The sequence below is a fragment of the Chlamydotis macqueenii genome, chromosome 6 (assembly GCF_036417535.1).
Source record: "Chlamydotis macqueenii isolate bChlMac1 chromosome 6, bChlMac1.mat, whole genome shotgun sequence".
NCBI classification, from domain to species: Eukaryota; Metazoa; Chordata; class Aves; order Otidiformes; family Otididae; genus Chlamydotis; species Chlamydotis macqueenii.
The window spans coordinates 4,525,001-4,536,819 of NC_141561.1; the positions used below are offsets into that span (position 1 = coordinate 4,525,001).

The window sequence follows — 11,819 nt, forward strand, 5'->3', positions numbered from 1 at the left end:
GTTGTTAATGTTTAAAATGCAATCTGAAGTGCATATGTTATTTTAAAAAAACCATAAATTACGAATTTTAAAAGTTTATGAGAAAAACCTAGCAGTCATTGCTTAGCAAAAGCATTTGCAGGGAAATGTGTATCTTTGGGGTTTGTGGATATGCATAGTTTTCTAGCATGAAAGCTGAATATGTTATTCTTTTTTTTTTATTATTTTATTTTATTTTTCTCCCCCCCTTCATTTAAAACTGAGTCGATCTGAAGGAAACAGAGATCCTTCTGGGTGCCTGTAATAAAGTACCAAACCCCATGCGCATGTGAAGGTAGCGAAAACCTTTTGGATTGTGACTGAAAATAGAAAAGGTGAACACTGACAAGATTTCAGATTTTTTTTTTTTTTTCTGAGGACTGAGGGAAACTGAAGTTAAAAATAAAGTCCTCGTATGGTCAACATGTTGGAGGAAATTCAAAGACTCTCATAAAATAAACATATTTTAAGAAGTGTTTTGAATTTCACTGTGTAATTTCTGGCCAAGAGAAATTACAGTTGTATCTTTGGACGGGCAGTATGTCAGATCAATGGTCATTATGCAAAAAAAAATAAAAAAATAAAAAAATCCCTGAAAACTTGATGCCTTAACCCATTAAAAAGCAGACACGAAGAGGGCAGCTTTTCTTTAGATTCACTAGTAGAAAACTTTGCACCTCTGTGTCACAATGATAAAATATTTCAGTGTGATGTTACAGAAGATATGGGAATTGTTCCTTGAAAAAAACCAGGAGTACAAAGCCTCGCACGCTTTGGCAAAGGAATCTCATCAGTAGGTATTAAAAAATACGACAGTTTGTGTCCCGAAAAATAAAGGAAATTATCTGAAGCATGTGAATAAGCTAAAGTGTCCCAGCCCGAAGCATTCTGCATGTTTTTCCCAGGCTATATTTAACGGTAACCTTTGGTGTCTTCGAGTGGAAGGAGAATTTCTGTTCTGCCAGGTGACGGTGATGGCGTGCATCTGTGCGTGCACGCGCCTGCAGCCAAACGCGCGCACGGGTGCCCTTGTTTTCCCGCAGCGTTATTAAGCAAAGCCGGCCATACTTCACCATGTTGTTACATGTGTCTGTCTGCTGATTACAAAATGTGTTAAGCAGTATTTAAAAAACAAAAAAATGCAGAGCTGCGCTTTGATTTATTCAGCGAACAAAACATATGCTCGCTGTTCTGTTCTATGTAATTCATATGATCAATAAAATTTTCTTGAAAAAGAGCAACTTTGGCATTTAGAAGGATTATGCTGCCGGAGAAAAAAATGCTTTACTCGTTCTATATGTAGTCAAGCACGATGCTTTTGCACCAAAATAAGTTTTTGGCTCACTAAGGTCTATTTTTTGTGTTTTTATTACTTCTGATCCTCAGGGTCGAAGCTGTGCATTGCGGCTGTTATCCGCTGTGTCCCAAAGCCTTGGTGTACCCCGAGATATTTCCAGGTAGCTGCTTTGTTGCACGTTCTTCTTTTTTGCTGAAATGTAATGATGTGATTCGTGCTAAAACCTAAAGTTTGAGAATAAACTTGAGCAAAAGCAATTGTTTATTTGGCAAGCCAACATGTTAGTGTTAAGGAAAATTTTATGTGTTTTAATACATTAGACGAAGTTTATATTTGCCATCTGTTCTTTTAAGATAACACAAAAGCAAGTTTTGAAATAGCATTCTTCATTGTTAGCATACACAACACGTAATGATAGATTTTTGTTAAAAGGTCGGTGATGCTGCAATGGTTTGCAGATTTTTTTTGATACGCAAGAAAAAAAAAAAAAAAACTGAGGCCTGAAAATCACACCAAATTATTTAAACAATTTAATACTTAATAGTATGCAACTGCAGTACAGGATACACACTAATGTAGTACCAGTTCTTTGAAAAATCTCATCACTAAATGTATCACATATGCATTGTGTTACATTAGAATAATGTATTTTAATCACCCAAAGGAGATGTCTAAACAGCACAACTACACAGTCTTATTTAGCATTAAACATCCTTGTGAGCTGAGGTAACCTTATAAAATCATGCTTAAATAATGTAAAACACGAGGCGGCACAGAGCAATATGCATTTTTAATTAGTAAAGTGACTAATATCGAGTGTGTGCTTTGAGGTTTTTGTTTCATTAAAAATGTATCTGTTTTTCCTGCAGCTGAATATCTGTATTCTACACCTGAACAGCTTTTTAAAAGGCTTCAGAATTTCTGCAAGAGACCAGATATTGTAAGGAAACATCTCTATAAGGTAGTTGTTCGGAATAGTTTTACATGATATAATGCCATATTGAAGTACAAAGGGGAAAAAAAAACCCTTAAAAAAACAACATTTAATTAACATACTAATGTTTAAAGGAAACATGCTAGGGAGGGATATTAGTCGTTACACTAACAAGGATTAATTAAACTAGATGCCAGTTGTATTAACCTAGGTCTTATGAAATACGTGCACTTAATGCATGCTGCATGCTTTTTTTTTTTAATTTATTGTTTTCTAAAATGACTGTCCTTTACATTTGGACCCAAGAGGCTTATAAAAATGAACCTGGATTAATGCAACTCATTAGTTTAAAAGGAAAATAAAAGAAAGATCCTACAATTATACTAATGAGGATAAGCCTACCTTCCTATCCTGATTTAATCTTCAGTCCTCAAAAAATGCAGGTGACAGGTATCAGGTAAGATTTCTCTGCCTTTTGGAATTATTTGAATTATTTTGATAATTGTGGTTCTGTTTTAACTCTTTGCTTTTCAAGGTATGTTGAATGTAAAAAAAAGTTTATCAATCAGAAGCAAAATTTACTGGTATTTATCCTGTCCTGTTCTTTGCAGTTATCTACGTAGGGAAAGCACAGTTTCAGTGGCAGACCCTCCATTCAGGTTTTGATGGAGTGTTCGATGCTAGACCAACTTCCACATTTTTAAGAGATGTATTTATACTGCTAGGAGTCACACTTTTTTTTTTTTAATTATGTGATTGTAGATGAAGCACTAAATTTTAGATTATTCCGGTGACGAGCTGTCATTACACGATGCTGCTTTGAGAAAAAAATAACTGCTATTTTCTGCATGCTGATATGTACTTTTACAGCGTTTTCTGACTTTTACAGCCCGGGCTATGCCCTGGGCAGGTTGGCCACACATTGCCCCTGCACGACAAAGGTGTTTCAGGTAGCGTTTGTAAAAAAAAACTCAATTCACCCAAAAGTCCTTAAGGGCTTGGGAGCGCACACAATACACCCCGTGTTACCCGTGCAGTACAAATGTGGTCTTTTTAGCGTTCCCTGGCTCTCGCCGTCCAGGCGCGCTGTTAATGAGTGAGTTGAGTAATCTCCTTCTTAATTTGGAGGCTCATGCTGCTGGCAGACCTAACCTCATCCCTCCACCTTCTTCCTTCTGGGGACTAGAAAGCTTTGGGGCTCACTGTGTGTCGGCGCCTTCCCTACCCCTTCCCGCACACGCGTAGCAGGAGGAGCGAGGGTTTAGCCCATGCCTGACTTTTTTTTTGTGACCTAAAAATAGGCATTTACGTAATGATACATCAAAGATGATGTTGTTTCTGCAGGAAACAGTTAAACTTCAAGAAAAAAAAAAAAGGAGAGAACCAAAAATGCAATTTAACACCCAATTTCAAGCTCATTATCTTTCATTGTCTATTAACTTGGCAATGGTTCAGAAGGTAGCTCATAATAGTTTAAAATGCTGACTGAACACTTCCAGTGCTCAGCATTACTTCTTGAGTCAATAGTGTTGTGTAGTTCTACATGGTGGCTTCAAAGGGAAAACAGTCCTTAAAACGTTTACCTTGACATTTCCCAATGCTTCAAGTTCAGCTAAGAGTTGCGGTCATGTGGATCTTCTCTCCACATGTGGGTCCCCAGCTCGTAAACCGAGCCAAGGCGCTCTAAAAATGGAAATAGCGCTGGAGCAAACACTGATCTAAAATAGTACGGGTTGAAAAGGCGTGCACAAGCCCCCTAAGCAAAATGTTGATTTTTCTTTTATTAAAAAAAAAAAAAAAATCCCTCGGGGTGATGTGCAGGCAGAAGCTGAAGGTGTTTATCCTACCCCTCGTTCCTGTGTGCTATTAACGGGTTAATAAAAATAATCTTCCCTGTTCTGATGATCTGGACATTCGGACCAAGCGTCTGCAACAGGTAGCAGTTGAGCTGGAAGGGGGATCGTTTTAAAATGAGTAAACAGAGCCTAATCCAGAACCTGTGAGCACCAGCGACGAGATCCCCGTTGCCTTTAATAGGCTTTGGATCAGCCCGGAGAATGCTGTTAGAGTTGTCTTTTTGTACCCACGCCCACGGGTGCCAAGTCTCCCTTTTGCAACGAAACTCTCCGTAAAACCTCCTAGAACAACGCTGACTTAGATACGTGCTGTTAACGTCGTCATAGTTGGAGCGCTGCTGCTTTTGAGGAAGCTGAAGAGAGTGAAATTGTGAAGGATACGCAGCGCTTCTACTGTATTTTCACTTTTTTTTTATATTATATATACTAGAGCAGAATGAAAGGGACCCCAGCACAGTCGTGCATACTAACTAGCTGCTTCTCCTTCGGAAACCTTCCCAACATACTCTCTCTGCCTGAAGTTCATAAAGTAGCTGTGAAGTCTTGGAAGTGAAAAAACAGTGCTTTTCTTTGCTTCGTAGCCCGGGAAGTGCTCATCCTTAGAAGTACCTTGGGTTCTCCTTTTACACGTTTTTGGGGGTTTGTTACTGAGGATATCCATAATAATTAGAGAGCGGTCTAATTAAACAGGCAGCTTATTCCTTCGGTTGTCCTCAGTGCTTCTGCTGACAAAGTCAGGGGCAAAAGGGAGACAAGGCATGGCGGGGCAGTCAGGTTTTCACAGTGACTGTCCCTGTGAAAACGCACAGACCGAGACGTTGAAGCGCCAGAGTTTTAACTCGACGGAGCAGATCCATGCTGGCGGATTTTTAAAAATGTCCATAACGTAAGCACCTATGAAAACCCTTCCAGATGATGTATTACTGCCCCTGTGTATTCTCACAGCACCCAAGGCTGGCTCTTCTGCGTTTCGACATTGCCTTCTACCAGTTGTGAGCAGAAGATTGAGATGAGTGGCGAGCAAACCTCATTTGTTATCAATTATTTGTTCCATTCCAGTTTTACGGAACTAAACGTTGCTCTCTGGTTCTGGATATCTATGCTGGCCAAAGTATGAAGCAAGTAACAACAACAGGGCATCGGCTTCCGTCGGAGTACACCCTAGGACCTGTCAGGGTTTGCAGGCTCCCAATCTAGTAGGTTTAAAATTAAAAAAAAAAAATAGGGCAAAACATTTGTTTCTGCATTATTTTCTTCAAGTTTACCTTTCGGTTCCCTCACTTCAGTTTCTTAATTTAAAACAGCATGTATAAAGAGTATACAGTGGAAAGGGACAAGAAGAGTTGCCAAAAGCCAGGCATGGAAGGAGCTGACAACTTTAAATAATCTCTCCCAGCCCTCCCAGCTGAATGAGTGCTGGTTGACATGCTGTCAGCTTCAGTTCCTACAGAAAAATCCTACTCTCACTCATGCTTGTTTAACAGCGAAAAGAATTTGGCCCACTTTCTGACATTCATCTTCTCATTTCCATCACACTACAGAAGCTCACCTGCCTATGAAAAGACACATGGCGTGATTTTTTTTTTTTTTTTCTTTCTTACACCACTGTAGAGGGAAGTCTGCTGAATTCAAAGAGATTAAACTGCTGTAAAATCAAATTAAGATCCCAGTTAGACCGTAGACGTCTGAATTGTTTCCAGTCTCAGGATTTGGCTGTATAAGGCAGTTCTAACAAAACTTTCTTTTTTTCTTTTTTTTTTTTTTTTTCCTTTCTCTTTTTGCTCTGATTCAAGATTAAGCATTATCTTTGGTGTTCCAGGAGAACATGTATAAGGGAGAAATGTTCCTGGTCCAGCTTTAATATTTAGGCATGGCTAGGAAAGCAGCAGGAGGCATTCCCATCCTAAGGATACGGGGCGCTGGACACATGAGGATGCAGGAGAGCCTTGTTCCAGAGATGCCATCAGCCGCTCAGCCCTGCTGCAAGGAGCAGTAGTCATTCATAGTCCTTGTACAGGCCATGTGAGAGCCGGGGATGATGCCTCTGCCCTTATCCTTAGAGATAGAGATTGCTCTGTTTGCAAACGGCATTAAAAGCATTTCCTCCATTTGGCTCGGGTTTTCCCCGCCTTCCGTTGCATTGAGTGTCGTCTTGTTCTGGAGTTGGCCACCTGGAAGCAGAAGCTCCTCATCCATCTTTTCTTTGCCATTCATTATTTTATAAACATTTGTCAAACATTTACAGTATCCCGGTCTTTTCAGTCTCTCCTCATGAATGTTATTCCATGTTTATATTCTTACCTCCCATCATTCAGACCATTTTGATGCTGGAGAGCTGGTTTTGTGCTGGTGTGATCATTACTTTGCAGAGTATTCTAGGCCGTGCCATCAGTGTATGTGATGTGTTGTACTCTGATAATTTTCAACCTGTTCCTTATGGAGCCAGCCATACTGTTTACTTTTTAATCGTGAATGTATATTGAGCAGATGTTTGCTTACAGTGTTCTCCAGATCTTTTGTCCCAAGCTGATAAAGTTAATTTAGAGTTTTATAGGGTATGCAAATAGTACAAATATTTCCATCCATCCTGCTGGCTTTCTGTTCATCAGCAGGGCATGTTTGCAGAGAAGAAAGAAGGCATTGTATTGAGTTTGTGCTTCTCCCTGGTTAGCAGTGTGCTGTGTCCATGCTCTCCCATCTCTGTGTCCGTGCTTAGGCAGGGGATCCCAAATAAAATGTGTGTAAGCTAAGGATTTCTTATGTGAAAGAAAACCTTGGTTACTTATTTAGAACGTGGAATCATAGAGTAATTTAGGAAGGGACCTCTGGAGGTCATCTGGTGAGCCTCTACTCAAAGCAGGGCCAGATTCGAAGTAGGATCTAACTTCAGAGCTGGATTAAGTTGCTCAGGGTCACGTCCAGGTTAGACTGAAGTCTTGACATTTTTCACTCCCGCTGATACAGGTGAAGTCCAGCTAGCCTAGGAGGTTTGCACAGGTGGGAACATCTGCTGGCCTGTGGGCCACAGTTTAAGTGTTTTGGGTCAGCCTTAGGTCTTCAAGCAGCATGTGCATCTGGAAGCAGCTGCTAGAGTGAGGCCTGCTAGCTAATCTGGATTTTGACTGTGGAAGACATGAGCTAGCAGGTAGGATGTTGAAGTTGCCTGCTACGTGATTCTGGGATCCAACCATACAGATGTAGACATATATATAAGTATATATGTATAGAATTATGGAATCATAGAATGGTTTGGGTTGGAAGGGACCTTTAAAGGCCATCCAGTCCAACCCCCCTGCAAGGAGCAGGGACATCTCCAACCAGATCAGGTTGCTGAGAGCCCTGTCCAACGTGGCCTGGAATGTTTCCAGGGATGGGGCATGCACCACCTCTCTGGGCAACCTGGGACAGTGCTCCACCACCTTCAGCGTAAAAAAATTCTTCCTTATATCCAGTCTTGTAAGCCTTTGTGTGCTCATCTTTCAGCATAAACACCAGGATTTTGAGCTTTTTACTATAACAGTGTTAGATAGCTTCCAATTCAGTTTTAGAAAGTCAGTGAAAACTGACAGATGAACCACAGCCGCTGGAAAATGGTAGATGGAGAAGCAGGGCAGAGGAAATATTTTGGACTTTGAAAGAAAAGTTGCAAAAAACATGAGAACTTTTTTTTTCAGTAAAATATATTTAAATTACCTTGAGAAGGAAAGCCTGAAACTTTGTTTTCTTACTGTTGCAGCTGCTCTGTGTGTTCTGAACCATCATGTGCAAGGTACCCACCAGGGCATCTTGCATAGATTCGCATCCAACATTTGATGGGTTGGTTTTTTTTTTTATTTAAAGACAGAAAGAATGAAAGGCTGATACATGAAACTTCAGAACGCACCAGTTTGTTCAGCAAAACACTGCTCCTCTTCTGAGGACCGTTATGTAGCCCTGCCTCACAGTGCACCCAGTTTGTATAAACCAGTGCTGTCTTGATGGTGGTTTCTAAAGGTGCTCGGAGTTTGAAAGCTGAGCTCCAAAAGTAATTACTACAAGCTGCTTTCCACCTTGATTCTTCCCCAGTACTCACTCACAGAGGGAAGGAGCTGGCCCGATACAAACTGGCTCTGTAAATTACTCTGCTTTCCTGCATGCCAAATTTCCAGTTTCATGCTGAATAATAATCTCTAATTCTTAGTTTTATGAAGGTAATTTTTTAAAAAATATGCAAAAAAATGTATGCCGAATCACTGCTGTGATTGCCAAATCAGTTCTGTTACTGCTTGAACTCCAGCTATCCTGAAACAACAGGTCTGAATAGATGAACAGTCCTTATTAAATTCTAAAGGTTAACTCTGAAGTCTAATGATGGCAGTGTAGATATTAATTGCTTCAGTTCTGATCTTAGGACACAAGATACAAAGAAGTTGATTATATCATAGAGAATATTGTACTGCTACTGATGTTTGTTATGCTGCCTGTTCTTCATGGGGAGATCTTGCTTTGTGTGAAAACTTTGCGTCTCTTGATGGTTTTATCTCTGCGTATTTAGAGACTGTTGGCTGAATCATGTTATAGTCCATGAAAAAAAAATGAAATCCCAGACCTTTGCAGACCTCAAAAAAAAAAAAACCCAAAAAACAAAACAAAACAAAAAAAAAAGAGTTGAGTTTATTCTCTCCAAGATTACTCTAAAGTAAAGCCCAGAAGCCAGACTAACAATGGCCAAGGAGGGGAATTACTCTCTCACTCCTCCCTGTTCCTGGTTCTGCCATGTCTGACGGTGAGCGGGGTGGGTCTGTCCTCGTGGGTGTTCAGTCCTTGATGTGTCCGCTGTGTCCTGAAATCCTGGGTGTTGCAGAGCGTTTCGGCTCAGAGCCACGCTCCTTCCCCGCGTGAGAGACAACCCTTTCGCGTCCCGGCATCTAACGCAGCTTCGTGCGCTTTTCTCTTCTGCTTCCTCGTAGGGCGAGACGGCTGGGTTTTCTTGGGCAGCGCTCAGCGGTAAATTCAGGTCTCTGCTCGCAGCAGAACCGAGGGAAGATTTGTGACAGATGGGGCTAAGTCACAAACTTGCAGCCTCAGGCAAAATTGTGGAAGTTTCCAGAGTGTGCCCATATTTACCTGATCAGAGAGAAAAGAAAATCTGCAGAGGAAGCCGAGCCTGGCTGCTTGTCATAGCTGACACAGAGCCATCTGCCACAAACCTGTGGCGGCTTCAGATCTCCAATCCCTGCCACCACCCCAGCTCAAATTAAATACAGATTCTTAGAGACGTTATGATGGTTACACATGTCCTCGGCATCACATGCAGGAGACTGTTCAAAAAAAAATATGTGGCCTGTTGTATAACCGCACTCATGTATCCCATATGTGGTGCCACATTGAATTTCCGGTTGAATCTGTTTTTATCCTTTGTACTGGATGACATGGTGCCTGAATTCTTTCTTTTCGCCGACACGATGGCAGCCAAGCTGCAGCTTCAAACGCTCGCACTTGGCTGAGTTTCTACCTAGGTTGCCAGGTTATCATTGGAGCCTTATTGTGTCCTCAAAGGGCCACAGGGCCTGAAAGGAGGGATCCGAACGCCGCCGGACTAATTGGGCAGCCATCGCCGGGTTGTTTGGAGGCAAAGGGCTGCTTTAGCACTTTTTTTTTTTTTTTTTTTTTTTTTATTTTGCAAATTAATGACTCTCTGGCACAGGGGTTTTTAAGTGAAGGTATTAATAAGGGGTCTGGCAGGTAGTCCCATGATTCGCGGAGTTACATTTGCATTTAATTAATCTTAAAGAAAGCTGAAAGATAAACAGCTGTAATTCAAACTAGCATGGGAAATGTGCTACATGGTGCCATCTATCCGATAAAATGAAAGCCGAGACACTTGTTTTATTTCACTCAAGGATGGAGAACAAACAGATAACAGTCGAAATACTTCCAATAAAAACCAGTAGTTTAAATGTAACGGCGGTTCATCAAGAATCTTTGCATCCAGTTACAAATACAGTCTTTTAAAGATAAATCACTTACAATTCCAGCAGTCAAGCTGCTATATTTGTTGATGTAAAATGTTTTGAAGATGTAGATTGTACAATAAATTTTTAATAAAGTGCCCACTGCAATTTTTAATTAGCATATCTCATTCATGTATAAGTGTGTACATCTATCTGTATGTTTATCACTATGCATATCCTTGTGTCAGAGTCAATGAATGCAATTGTGTCTTTATCTGATGAAGTAGAATCTGGTTTGCAAGTGATAATAAAACGTTACAACAATTCCAGGATTTTCAATGCCGCTCTGGGAAGAAGCAAGAAGAGGACTCTCGGTAAGGCGTTATGATATGAAGACCTCTCTTCGCGGACAGGTGTGGTGGGTTCAGGGCGGCCCCCCTCCCCATCCCAGCAGGCAGACATCAGCATCTTTCCTTTGCCTGAGCACTGTCCACAGTGGCTGGTCCCCCTCTCCCCACGTGCCTTCTGACCCCATCAAGATGCTGAACTGTCCTTTTTCACTGTGAGAGAGAGCATGCGGCCCCTCTCTTTAAAATTACCCCATTAAGCAGTCAAAAAACCCAACAGGACATCCAACAGTAAGTGTTCAGATATTTTCCTAGCACTGCAGAGTTGTAATTTTGCAGTAATCATCTGTCCTGTACACTGGTTCCTCTTCATTTCTGCTCAACTGAAGCCCAGCTTGGCTCTAGGCATTTAACGTGATTGAGTAGAAGTGCTCTTCTCAGGACAGCGTGTGTAGGTGCGGTAGTCATCCTTGGTAGAGCCAAGTAACAGAGCTACCTTGCACCACTTCTTGGAGCGTATCATGGATGTTCACCAAGGTTATCACACCCTGCACTGATGAGCAGTTTTTGGTTTCACTGGTGGGGAAACTGAGGCATGGTACAATGAGAGCAAGTCGGTTCCAGTTTCACAGTGAGTCATTCTCCAAACCAAGAAAAGGGAAAGAGGAAAGGCTGTAGCTTGTGGTGAACAGGCTCGGTACACCAAAGCTCTCTGATTTTGAGTTGAAGACTCCCGCTGTCCTCAGCGCACACCCCAGTCATGCCTGTGACTGACGGAGGTCTCGCAGGTGATTCTCTGCTTTGGTTTACTTATCGATCAGTGATGCTTCAACCGTACCCAGCTCAGTCTGGTAAGTGAGGCTTTATCTTGACGGAAAATTTTCTCTTTGAGTTACAAACCCTTGCAAGTGAGGCTTTATAATAGAAACACTGCGAGAAGTTTAATTGCAGGGTAATAAATAGCAATGCTGTGTTATCTTCTGATTTCTTCACATTCTTTGCAGAGATACGTCTCCTAGGGCCTTCAGGTTGGCCGTATGTCAGGGCCCACCCTGGCCTGTTTCAAGGTCCTCGCTCAAGAGGATGAGGTGGGACTTCCAGGTAGTCGGAGGCGATATTTCCCCAGAGGTGATCTTTTCTCCCCCCCGCCGCAGCATGCTGTAGACAGAGGCAACCTGAGGAGTTTTGCTTCGCAGTTTCTGAAGATCAAACGAGACGGCCGCTCCGCGTCGCTTCATTTAAAACCTTCACTTCAAAAGGTCAGAGAGACAAATTGGGCGCTCGGTCCCGTTGTTCCTACACACATGAGTAAGCGGTGAATGCAGGGACCTCATCGTATGAGTAAAATGACAGAATTAGCCCTTGACTTACTTTCGTATTTATTGACGTGTCACCTGCATTGACACAGCATCTGCACGCGCTTGGGTAGAAGTT

The 11,819-nt window shown here is 41.7% G+C and overlaps 1 protein-coding gene across 4 annotated transcripts in view; it reads left to right on the forward strand.

Moving 5' to 3' along the window:
- Nucleotides 1-10,219, forward strand: part of QTMAN (queuosine-tRNA mannosyltransferase) — a 168,646-nt gene extending 158,427 nt beyond the window's left edge. For 2 of the 4 annotated variants that reach the window (XM_086750553.1, XM_086750555.1), the window contains 3 exons: nucleotides 1,405-1,475; nucleotides 2,185-2,276; nucleotides 5,165-5,363. In XM_086750553.1, the coding sequence (XP_086606679.1) occupies nucleotides 1,405-1,475; nucleotides 2,185-2,276; nucleotides 5,165-5,302 (301 nt within the window). In that variant the 3' untranslated portion in view covers nucleotides 5,303-5,363. Of the gene's footprint in view, nucleotides 1-1,404; nucleotides 1,476-2,184; nucleotides 2,277-5,164; nucleotides 5,364-9,054 lie in introns of those variants that run through there. The other 2 variants (XM_086750554.1, XR_015258888.1) reach the window with 2 other exon arrangements.
- The last annotated feature ends 1,600 nt before the right edge of the window (nucleotides 10,220-11,819 follow it).